The 12,159-nt window shown below is 32.0% G+C and overlaps 1 protein-coding gene and 1 long non-coding RNA gene across 2 annotated transcripts in view; both read right to left on the reverse strand.

Annotated features, from left to right (window-relative positions):
- Nucleotides 1-528: 528 nt before the first annotated feature.
- Nucleotides 529-5,492, reverse strand: LOC139521959 (uncharacterized). Its single transcript, XR_011664142.1, has 5 exons — nucleotides 5,436-5,492; nucleotides 5,034-5,177; nucleotides 2,921-3,065; nucleotides 1,898-2,060; nucleotides 529-719 (listed from the first exon to the last, which is right to left on the reverse strand). It is a non-coding gene; the product is annotated as an uncharacterized lncRNA (long non-coding RNA).
- A 4,843-nt stretch (nucleotides 5,493-10,335) lies between these two features.
- LOC139521468 (involucrin-like) overlaps nucleotides 10,336-12,159 on the reverse strand; it is a 32,384-nt gene continuing 30,560 nt past the window's right edge. Inside the window, exons 24-29 of the mRNA XM_071314942.1 lie at nucleotides 11,772-11,831; nucleotides 11,358-11,417; nucleotides 11,082-11,141; nucleotides 10,944-11,003; nucleotides 10,668-10,727; nucleotides 10,336-10,451 (exon numbers count right to left, since the gene is read on the reverse strand). Coding sequence (XP_071171043.1) covers nucleotides 10,336-10,451; nucleotides 10,668-10,727; nucleotides 10,944-11,003; nucleotides 11,082-11,141; nucleotides 11,358-11,417; nucleotides 11,772-11,831 — 416 coding nt within the window. The remainder of the gene's footprint in view (nucleotides 10,452-10,667; nucleotides 10,728-10,943; nucleotides 11,004-11,081; nucleotides 11,142-11,357; nucleotides 11,418-11,771; nucleotides 11,832-12,159) is intronic.

Raw genomic sequence — 12,159 nt, forward strand, 5'->3', positions numbered from 1 at the left:
CATATTTTATCGTATCTACAGAAATACATGATTTTCTGGTTTTAAAAGATAAACACAATATATTCTCTATAAGTTACCTATAAATTCATGCATGTTTTTAAAATGTAACTCATATTTATCAAATGTTCATGAACTAAGAAAGAAAAATGTAATTTTTTGCTGTATATTTATCCAATCAAAAAAATTAGATTATTGACTTATTAATGAATATTGGTAAAAATAATATTAATACATAATGAAACCAATGTCATTTTAAAAAAACAGGGGTCCATGAACTCGTTTTAATGTTAAATCAGTTTGAATGAAAAAAATCAGTCCAAACATGCATCTTTTTTCGTGATATGTCACAGTTTGACCGCACAAAAATAAGAGATTACAATAGCAATTTCATTACCACCCCTGTAACTGTATTATATGCCCTTAATCAATACAATTTTTACTCTTCTTGCATGGAATTTTCTTTTTAATTTTTTTTTATCAACAGAGTTTAAAAAATGTACATACATAATACATTTGATAACCTAAAATGATTGAATAATATTAATTAATTTTGAGTATATAATTAAAACCATGCTGTTTTCATGGCAACATAAATTAAAAATTTCAGATAAGTCATTCAAATTTTTTAAACAAAAATATTGTTTGGCTGTTTTTCCTGGCAGTGCTGTGACTACCAAATTAGGCAACATGCATTTCCTGCAGGTCAGTGGAATGACTCTCTGCAAAATAAAAATAAAAACATTATAAAAAATTATAAACTAAAAAATGAGATATGGTCATATATGTAATGATTGCTTTTCTATTTTTGCTTTAATAGGCAATAAAAATCCCTCTGTTAGATGACAATTTCTTAATTATAATTATTATCATATATGGCATGGATCTTATATACTATTCTAATATGACGTGCTTCTTTTGTTTTGTGAACAAACCCATGCTCTAAATCCAATAAAATTTGTTTGCACGTGTGTATATTGACTACTTCAGAATAATGAATTTTATCAAATTGTCATGCACTTTATATATTTCCTTAACTTTAAAACACTTTCAAACTTTTATATGGTGCACATGATGTTAATAATTGTTTTATTATGAGTGTAATGTGTTGCATTCCGAAATTGACATATTTGACCTAGATACGACAACCGTTCATGCTGGCTGTTCAAACTCCTCCCTCTGAAAATTCACAGTGCCAGTCTTTACAAACATAAAAGGGAGGTTCATGGAAGAGCCTACACAAACGCTTTTACACTTGTACTTATCGGGCATTGAAATTACCTTAATTGTCCTATTCAGAATCGTAATCGCTCGGGCAAAAATAATCACGAATATAATGCCTACCCATGTTAAAACTACAATTAAGTATAGCTTACATCAATTATTTCTGAAGTACATATTTCATTATTTGTTACTGCTTTACATAATGAGACTCAATAATCCTAACTATGCTAATTGCCACTTTAAGATTTATATCATTATCAATTACATGTATAATTTTGTACTTAATAATTAGCATGATTAATTTTATTTTCATCATATAAAAATAAAAGTTCTTGATTTTGTGCAAATATAATGTACAAAATTATCCTGATTTAGAGTAATTTCTCGCAATTTGATTACATCAATTGGAATTATCTCCCTTATACCATTACCCTAAAAAAAAAACCATTTTTCACAGTTTTAGATTAAATATCAAGTATATTTTGTTGATATAGTCCTAATAATTAAATTTGTAATATAACAAAATCAGGATAAACAGTGTGCATTTGCCCTAATACGGAATATGCCTCACCCGATATGAATTTTATTTCCCCGATAAATTCTCCTATAATATTAATTTTCTCAAAGCTGACTTTGAATTATTATATAAAATGGCTAAATATGATAAATAATGTACCTGATCCCTTCTTCTGTTGCACATTGGTAGCAATTTTTCCATAAGAGTAATACACCACCTTTTCTGTTTCCTTGTTTAATTTTGTAAAGGAGGCAATCATATATTTGGGAATTGATCGCTCAATATTTTTGGCATGAACTTTCCTGATGGTTTCTTCCTTCACCTGAAATATATATATTTATATGACATATGTAGATTAGTTTGTGATTTTTAAACTAAAAAAAGATAAAAACTTTATCTTGGTTTTATCATGAAATTTGCTATTAACACTAAAATATTGTTCATGGTCTCTAATTTCTCAAAGAAATTGACATCGTTTAAACACAGACTGTAAAGAGTACCCAAAAAATTTTTTTTTTAAATATAAATGGATTAATTCATTTTTTCAACTTTGCCAAACTTAGGATAGAAGTGGAGATCACACAGATAAATTAATTTTATAATAGAAAGTGTTGTGAATTTACTTATTTAAATATGTATCAAGAAAGCAAGTTTTGTAAACCCCCTTTTTTTATTTCTCATATCTGAAAGCATATATTATAAGAGCTATCATCAGCCATTTTATCTTCAAATTCCGAGGGGGGGGGGGGTGTCAGTTTTCTTTTCATCACATAAACTGATGAACAATGTGTAGTAGTCAGCCGCAAACCAGCTTATCATAAACAGGGAGATATATATACTGTCAGTGACTGTACATAAAAAATTTATCAGAAATGATTATACGGCCAATGCAATTTTATGCAATTTGACTGCGCAAATAGCACAGCTGCAGTGTATTCGGTGGAATTATACAATTATATCATGCTTAAAAGGGGTAATTGCCAAAAATATTGGTTTTGAGTTTATCAAATTTCCCTTGCCTAATGGCTCTGGAAACTTGTGCCCCTCAACCAGTATTTTTGGCAAATACCCCTTGTAAGCATGATACTTTTGTATAAATTGAATATTTTCTATGTTTGAAATCTAAGATTATGATCTATTCATTAATCATTTAATTGTTAACTATTTTTCCAAGTGATTTACCTCTTCTTCTGCCAGGAAGATAAAATCCTCAGCTCTGAATTCCTATACTGCCACAAACTTATATAGATTATCTGTATTCTCATCACTCACTTGCCAGTCAGTCATGCTTTTGATGAAGTTCCTAAACTCTAATGACTGTGACATGCTAAAATATTTAATATCATAAATTATGACTTATAATTTTTTAATGATTTTTTAAAAACTTTCTGCCTGTACTATACATAAATGTTACTCTAAATCGATACATTTTTTCTTATGCTACTGTACATCATTTGTAATGCTGATTTTGATTGACGAATGTGACTAATTGAGTCTATGAAAAGTTAATATGCAAGTACAAATAATGTATAACAAATTTTAAGGTGGTTCAACAGAATATTTTTCCTAAGATGGAATTTGTTCATACTTCACTTGACAAAGTCTGTAGGACTTTTATGATATGTTTGTTAGTGACATTAAAAAGGTGTTTAATCCTTATAAATCTTTATAATTGGAGATAGGAAATATATTTTTCCACACTCGTTACCTCTATCACACGTAAATTGTATATTTATGTCATTAAATATGCCTGACACATGAATATATGTGTTGGTTAACGCAAAAAATATGTACTCAATGAAATTTGCTATCTGATAAAAAGTAAACTGCAAAAACTCATGATATCATTCAAATGAATGTTTTTGTGTATTATTTTATTGAACGAGTAACGTGCAGTGGAAATAAATTTGATAATGTCAGGGTTTTGATCGCCGTCATCTTGTTTACATTGGTTACAAAAAGAAGTTCGATCAACATCGTCTATCGAAAAATAACCAATGTCAATAACAACTAACAGAAGTTCTCATGACCAATCATATCAATGTATTCCCTAATATGCAAATCATATAAGAATTATATATTGATCAAACATGTGTAGTGCAACTCCTGAGGCTTTTCGTCCAGTTTCAAAAACCTCATACAAATAAATTGTATATTTTCCAAAAATGTACATATATTGCAGATATAATTGAACAGTTAAAATGAATTGACATATTGTTTGATTATTATATATTTAATATTTGTGTCAAATATCATTTCACTCACCCTTTCCTTTGGCAAAATTATGCAAATTCTATTTCTCCATTCCTTAATAATATTCACATCTGTTCTTCTCTCAGATGTCTTTGGATTAAGCTTTATACGACTGCAGTGGTCGAACCCTGAACAGTTGGGGCAAATTTGGTCACAATATTCACGCTTGATACTGTTTGTATTTGGATTGAGATAAAAATTTTGACATAATATAGGTATTTGTCACAAAATAATGTGGTCAAAGATTTCTTCTTAAAGCTCTTGAAAAAACAAGCAGTGTAAGGGAGGTATTCAAGTAATCAAACATTAATATATATCAGTATTCTTTAAATTTTAATTTTGTCCTTTAACCAGAAAAACCCTTGTTTTCCCCCTTTTTTGCCCCTAATTGCTTAATGATTTGAGCCGTAATCCCCCAAACCCATCCCTTTGTGGTATGGGAACTTGGTGTATAATTTCTGGGAGATTTATACACTTAAACACAAGTTATTGACTGAAAACTACAAAAATGATTCTTTTTGGCCCCTTTTTGGCCCCTTATTCCTAAATGTTCAGGGATATTAACCCCAAACTGAATCAAACCCTTCCTTTTGTTATATGGAACCTTGTGGTACAATGTCAGAGAGATCCATACAGTTATACATTAGTTACTGTCCTGAAACTACAAAAATGCTTGTTTTTGGCCCCTTTTTGGCCCTTAATACCTAGACTGTTTGCCCCATAACCCTTCAAATAAATCCCAACCTTCTACTTTATGGTATAAACATTGTGGTACAATATCAGAGCAACTGAAATACTAATACACAACTTATTGTCCTGAAAATAGATAAATGATTGTTTTGGGCCCCTAATTCTAAACCTTTCGGACCATAACCCCCAAAATCAATCCCAACCTTCCTTTAGTGGTTACAAACATAGTGTTCAAATTTTATTGATTTCTTTACACTTATACTTAAGTTATTATCCAGAAACCATCCCTCTTCGGACGACGCAGACGACGCCGACGACGACGTGATAACAATATACAACCAAAATTCAATACCAGGTCAAGGTTGGTCATCTTTTTAATAAAATGACCCATGTCGTTATACACCCGAGGAACAACTAGGCATTCCTCATCAATAAGACCTTTGTAGATTTTTGCATCAGCAACTTCTCTTCCGCACAACTGATACTATTGGCACTTCTGAAACATTAATTATAAATTCATAATTTGCCTTTTAATATTAATCAATGAAAAAAAGTGCAGATTTACTTTATTTTTTTAAATGAAATGTAGACATCATCCACTTTGGTTTTTTTTATATATATATTGTTTTAAAATGTTGAGCATTTAAAATGACAAGAGTTGCATAAGTAACAGAAGAAGAATATGTTCACAATCATAAAATAATTTTATATATAAGAAAAATAAAGAATGCCAGTAGATGCATTCCATTGTTACCGTAAATGATTGTCACCTATGCACACATCTTCCTTATCATTGACATTGGTTAAATTTGCCGTTAACTTGTCATAATATGTCCCCAGGTAAAATTATAGATTTTTTAAAATTGATCAGAAAAACTGAAAAATCGGTAAACAATAATTTTTTCGGGTATATTTGGTGAAAATCAGGATTTTGACTAGTTTTACGATCCCGATATCGGGATTTGGGTTGAGGGATAAAAATCGGGATGATACCGCGAAAATCGGGATAGTTGGCAGGTCTGATTAAGGCACAAACAAGGAATATACAATAATCCAGATATTCAAAGGATATTCCAAAAAGAACATAAAGTCAAGAATAGTGCATAAAAGGTAGTTAAGGTGGTACCTAACACTACAGGGAGATAACTCTGTAAAATCAGCTAAACGTTTTAATAAAGTTGTGTTGTTAAGGGAATATCAAGCTTCTCAATGATCAAAGTAAGTGTTTGTCAAACTGCTATATAACCAGTGTAATTTTTCTGATAAAACGGTTGGTTCAAATTTTTTGAAATTTTTATATTTTTGTAAAAGGGTCAAAGCAAATACTTTGTCAAAATTTTAAGAAAATTAAACGAGCCAAATTAATTTTAGTTTAAGTGTTGGGTACCACCTTAAACTTACTGTATACATTGTTGAGTGTCTGGAATCACTTCTGAATCTAAATCTTCTGTCATCATACTTATACCAGTATCATCTGAATCATTTGCATGTGGAATAAGCTCTACAAAGAAAGAGAAATTTCATTCAGTAAGACAATAAAATAAAAAGATAACAATACATTCTTCCTTACAATTAAAATTTAAACTGGTGACATTCTGTTAGAAGAGTAGCTATTTATTTATAAAACTTAATTAAAATATTTCCTTTCAATTTATAAAAAGATGTATTGAAATTATTACCAGTATACCTGTTTAAAAACATTCACCATTTTTGTTGGAATTATACAGAATAACTATGCATAAAAAATGAAAGATGAAGTTTTACAACATACATATATAATTACACTTGCAATGACTTGATATAAAACTTAAATAATAATTTCCAAGAATGGCCATACGTATCCTAAGATAAATCTTACCTGTATTTGTAGTTGTTAAATCTAAAAATACGTCCAAGAATGCACTGCTATATATAGTCTTTGCATTCTTAAATTCCTCAGTGAATTCCCCTTTTGATGACCTTAAGTTGCTTACTTATAGTACCACTTTTTTTTGGTCTGCAAACATGATCTAAGAAAACAAGAAACAAATGGAATTTTAAGTCAGGACAATTGTTTCTGCTAATCTAATGATTTAATTATGTTTTTGGATGTAGCTTGTATTCTGATTGGATGACATTGTTTTGTTTATCAGCTCATAGACATATTTTTGTTAGTGACCGTGATGTCATCAAGATATTTTCATGTTATGTGACCGTGATGTCATCAAGATTTTTCATGGTTTATTCCTGTTTAAAATGGAACTCGAAATCAAATTATAGGAAATTACTGTAACATTTTTTCTTGTGCACATTTTGAAAGAACCTGCTACACAAGTTACAATGTATTCAGTGTGCACCACATTTTTTATTTTATTTTGAATAGACAGAAAATAATATTACAGTTATTCCTTAAATGTATAAATCTATGGTTATCTTAAGCCTTGTATAAATTTTATTGTCCAATTCATCTGAAAATTTCACAGCAGATAGATATTGACCTGACAAGCAACTATACTCCACATCAGTTTTGCTCTCTAAATTCTTTGGTTTCAGAGATATAAGCCAAAATCTACATTTTAACCCTATGTTCTTTTTCTAGCCATGGTGATCATTTTGACTGGTTGGCCGGGTGACCGGACACATTTTTAAACTATATACCCCAAAGATGATTGTGGCCAAGTTTGGTTAAATTTGGCTCAGTAGTTCAGAGGAGAAGATTTTTGTAAAAGTTAATGACAATGGACGACCACGACGACGGACAACAAACACCAGTGATGAGAAAAGCTCACTTGGTCTTTTGGGCAAGGTGAGCTAAAGAGTGGACAAGATTATTGTTTTCAATCCAGATACAACCAGAATTTTTGTTTAAGGAGTCAGATTTTTTTCTCTCCAATATCTCAGACTACCTCTTCAAATCAAATGGTTTATACCTTAGACTTTAAATCTATCTAGAGCTTATAGGTTGCAGTCTTGTAACCCCTGGATCCGCAACTGACTAAAATACAAATTTTAAGGCTCACAAGATTAACATAGTTTGAAGGTTCACAGCTGAAGTTTTGACAGGCTAAAGAATGCAGCGAGATTCAAAATGTATTGTGATATCTTGAACCTTACCCCTATACCTTGGGGATGCATCTCATTTTAATGCAACCCTAAAAACCATATCTTTTTAAAGGGGAATAATCCTTACATTAATTGATTGTCTCCCATATCACTTTCTCTTCCATGTGCATGCAATAACTGTTCTATTGTGATGTATTTCATTTTACCATTTCATTGCTATAATACAAATCATTGTAATAATGGTATGAAATTGAAAACCCTCAAGGGTCCATAATCCATAATCCATAATTGGATTATTAAAATATTCTTTTTCTTTTTCTTATTCTTATACCTCTAGTCAATGTAGAACAAACAAACGCACAGAAATGCACACGGTAATACCATGTTTAAAAGAAGTTAGATTACAATGTGATAACAGGCAGCACAAGAAACTAAGCTAAACGACTATGAAGAACCAAAGTTATGACGGATAGGTTTCAGAATGTATATTTCATTTTCAGGTAACTTTTACTGGGGCGGACCTAAAATGATTGTGTTGGATAACTATAACAAAGATAAATGTAATCAGACAAATTTTGTGTATTTTGAGTACATGTTTATAATTGTTTTGTCAGAATAAAAAAAAAATAATTGTAAAGGTAAACTTATGATTGACGCTTGGAGTGGCCATTGGAGAAGAGTTTCATGGTGAGAATACATAGGTTATGACCTATTCATCTAAAAGCATGTAAAATAAATTATGCACAGATAAATTTATCCTTTTTTCCAGTTTTGACAGATAGATCTAAGAATGTATATTTTTTTTTCATGTTACTTTTACTGTGGCTGCCTAAAATGCTTGTTTTGTATAAACTATAACAAAAGTAGAATGTAATCAGACAAATTTTGTGTATTTTGAGTACATGTTTATAATTTATTTGTCAAAAAAAAAGAAGAAACTGCAAAGGTTCTCTATTTTCAACAAGATTGGGAGTTGTAGGTTAACTTGTATTTGAAATTTTGTATTTTGAAAATGTAGTGAAACGGACCCATTTTACTGTAAGATCTACTCGGTTACAAGTATATCAATAATTTGTCACATCTATTAAAAACCAATAAAAGTACACTATATTTAAACATTTTAGATTTATTCAATTTACCACTAAAAGAAACTTAGTTCATTATGTTATTCAAGAAAAATTAAAAAAGACCAAATCTGCAAAAAAAATAGGATCCCAAAGGAAGTTATCCCATTGCATTGGCTAGAGGTATAGGGGGAGGGGTTGAGATCTCACAAACATGTTTAACCCCGTCGCATTTTTGCGCCTGTCCCAAGTTAGGAGCCTCTGGCCTTTGTTAGTCTTGTATTATTTTAACTTTTAGTTTCTTGTGTACAATTTGGAGTTTAGTATGGCGTTCATTATCACTGAACTAGTATCTATTTGTTTAGGGGCCAGATGAAGGACGACTCAGGGTGCTGGAATTTCTCGTTGCATTGAAGACCTGTTGGTGACCTTCTGATGTTGTCTGCTCTATGGTCGGGTTGTTGTCTTTTTGGTACATTCTCCATTTCCATTCTCAATTTTATCACAAGAGCATTTTCACGGAACACTGAAATTCATGCTACAATGTATATCTAGTGGAAACCACATATATAACTCTGTCAGACGGAACTATATTTGATTGTACATGTACTTAGCTAATCTCCAACCTCCATAGACAAACCCACTTACTACGGCCAACTAAAAAAAAAAAAATCATAGAACTGAAAATTGTCTCTGTCTACATTACATTAGTCTCAATGACTAGATTTTGTCTTCTATTTGTCTCAAATAAAACAACTTTTTTTCACAAAGGTCAACAATCATGACCATACACATGTAGGATACTATTTTGGGAACAAATTCATTAGTATCATTGCATCCTTTTGTTTAATTAAATCTTATGTATGTATGGTTCATTTTTACAATTTTGAGAAACATACTACCAAGGATTGAGAGCAAAATTTATACCAATCTGATTAAGATTTGACTAAAATGAAACAAATTAGGCGATGAAAATTATCACCGTCTGATTGGACACCGGGGACTGCATTGTACCTCAAAATTATTACACTTAACGCACATTTCATAATTTTATTGTGCTGTACATGTGAACTGTGGTAAATTAATTATAGGTGTTTGTTGTTTTTCTTTAGTTGCTGGAAAGAAATCAGAACGGGGAGGACTTGTCGCATATGCTTGATCAGATCTGGTTTGTGAGAGGAAATGAATTTAAAATTTAACTCAGTAGAATCAATTTATGTAGACCTATGTGTCAATAATAGAAAATGGCTAATAACAGGGTTTTGAAATTTGACCCTTTATCTGTACATGTACTTATCATATTGTGTACATTACTAATACCAGTATTAAAATTTCTTATATTCATACATAAACTAGATTTATTTGTCAGTACAACATCTATCAGACCTAGATTATTCCCCTCAGTATGACATGTAGGTTCACGGACCATATTTATTAAATCACAAATAATCACTAGCATCTTTTAAAGTATTACTTTTCTCATTTACTTGCATATCATAATTGAGATCTCCTAACATTAAAATATTATCTTATTTTGTTGAAACTTTGTCAAAGATATCTATAAAGTCTTTGATAAATTCTGAAATATGTAGAGAAAAATCTACTTAACTCTACATGTGCTTCTTCTGTATAAGGCCCACTGTCTGCCTGTGGAAGTCCAGCCTCTGAAAGAAAAACAAAGAGTGTGCATTAGTAAAATAGTTTTAAAGAGAGTGCATGGGCCTATGTAAAGAAAAATCTACTCAACTCTCCTTGTGCTTCTTCTGTATAAGGCCCACTGTCTGCCTGTGGAAGTCCAGCCTCTGAAAGAAAAAAAAAGAGTGTGCATTAGTAAAATAGTTTCAATAAAAGTGCATGGGCCTATGTAAAGAAAAATCTACTCAACTCTCCATGTGCTCCTTCTGTATAAGGCCCATTGTCCGCCTGTGGAAGTCCCGCCTCTGAAAGAAAAACAAAGAGTGTTCATTAGTAAAATATTTTCAAAGAGAGTGCATGGGCCTATGTAAAGAAAAATCTACTCAACTCTCCATGTGCTTCTTCTGTATAAGGCCTCTTGTCCGCCTGTTGAAGTCCCGCCTCTAAAAGAAAAACAAAGAGTGTGCATTAGTAAAATAGTTTAAAAGAGAGTGCATGGGCCTATGTAAAGAAAAATCTACTCAACTCTCCATGTGCTTCTTCTGTATAAGGCCTCTTGTCTGCCTGTGGAAGTCCAGCCTCTGAAAGAAAAACAAAGAGTGTTCATTAGTAAAATATTTTCAAAGAGAGTGCATGGGCCTATGTAAAGAAAAATCTACTCAACTCTCCATGTGCTTCTTCTGTATCAGGCCTCTTGTCTGCCTGTGGAAGCCCAGCCTCTGAAAGAAAAACAAAGAGTGTGCATTAGTAAAATAGTTTCAAATAGAGTGCATGGGCCTATGTAAAGAAAAATCTACTCAACTCTCCTTGTGCTTCTTCTGTATAAGGCCCACTGTCCGCCTGTGGAAGTCCAGCCTCTGAAAGAAAAAAAAAGAGTGAGCATTAGTAAAATAGTTTCAAAGAGAGTGCATGGGCCTATGTAAAGAAAAATCTACTCAACTCTCCATGTGCTTCTTCTGTATAAGGCCCACTGTCTGCCTGTGGAAGTCCAGCCTCTGAAAGAAAAACAAAGAGTGTCCATTAGTAAAATAGTTTCAAAGAGAGTGCATGGGTCTATGTAAAGAAAAATCTACTCAACTCTCCATGTGCTTCTTCTGTATAAGGCCTCTTGTCTGCCTGTGGAAGTCCCGCCTCTGAAAGAAAAACAAAGCGTGTTCATTAGTAAAACAGTTTCAAAGAGAGTGCATGGGCCTATGTAAAGAAAAATCTACTCAACTCTCCATGTGCTTCTTCTGTATAAGGCCTCTTGTCTGCCTGTTGAAGTCCCGCCTCTGAAAGAAAAACAAAGAGTGTGCATTAGTAAAATAGTTTAAAAGAGAGTGCATGGGCCTATGTAAAGAAAAATCTACTCATCTCTCCATGTGCTTCTTCTGTATAAGGCCTCTTGTCTGCCTGTTGAAGTCCTGCCTCTGAAAGAAAAACAAAGAGTGTTCATTAGTAAAATATTTTCAAAGAGAGTGCATGGGCCTATGTAAAGAAAAATCTACTCAACTCTCCATGTGCTTCTTTTGTATAAGGCCCACGGTCTGCCTGTGGAAGTCCAGCCTCTGAAAGAAAAACAAAGAGTGTCCATTAGTAAAATAGTTTCAAATAGAGTGCATGGGCCTATGTAAAGAAAAATCTACTCAACTCTCCATGTGCTTCTTCTGTATAAGGCCTCTTGTCTGCCTGTGGAAGTCCCGCCTCTGAAAGAAAAACAAAGCGTGTGCATTAGTAAAACAGTTTCAAAGAGAGTGC

Source organism: Mytilus edulis, chromosome 4 (assembly GCF_963676685.1).
Source record: "Mytilus edulis chromosome 4, xbMytEdul2.2, whole genome shotgun sequence".
Taxonomy (NCBI): domain Eukaryota; kingdom Metazoa; phylum Mollusca; class Bivalvia; order Mytilida; family Mytilidae; genus Mytilus; species Mytilus edulis.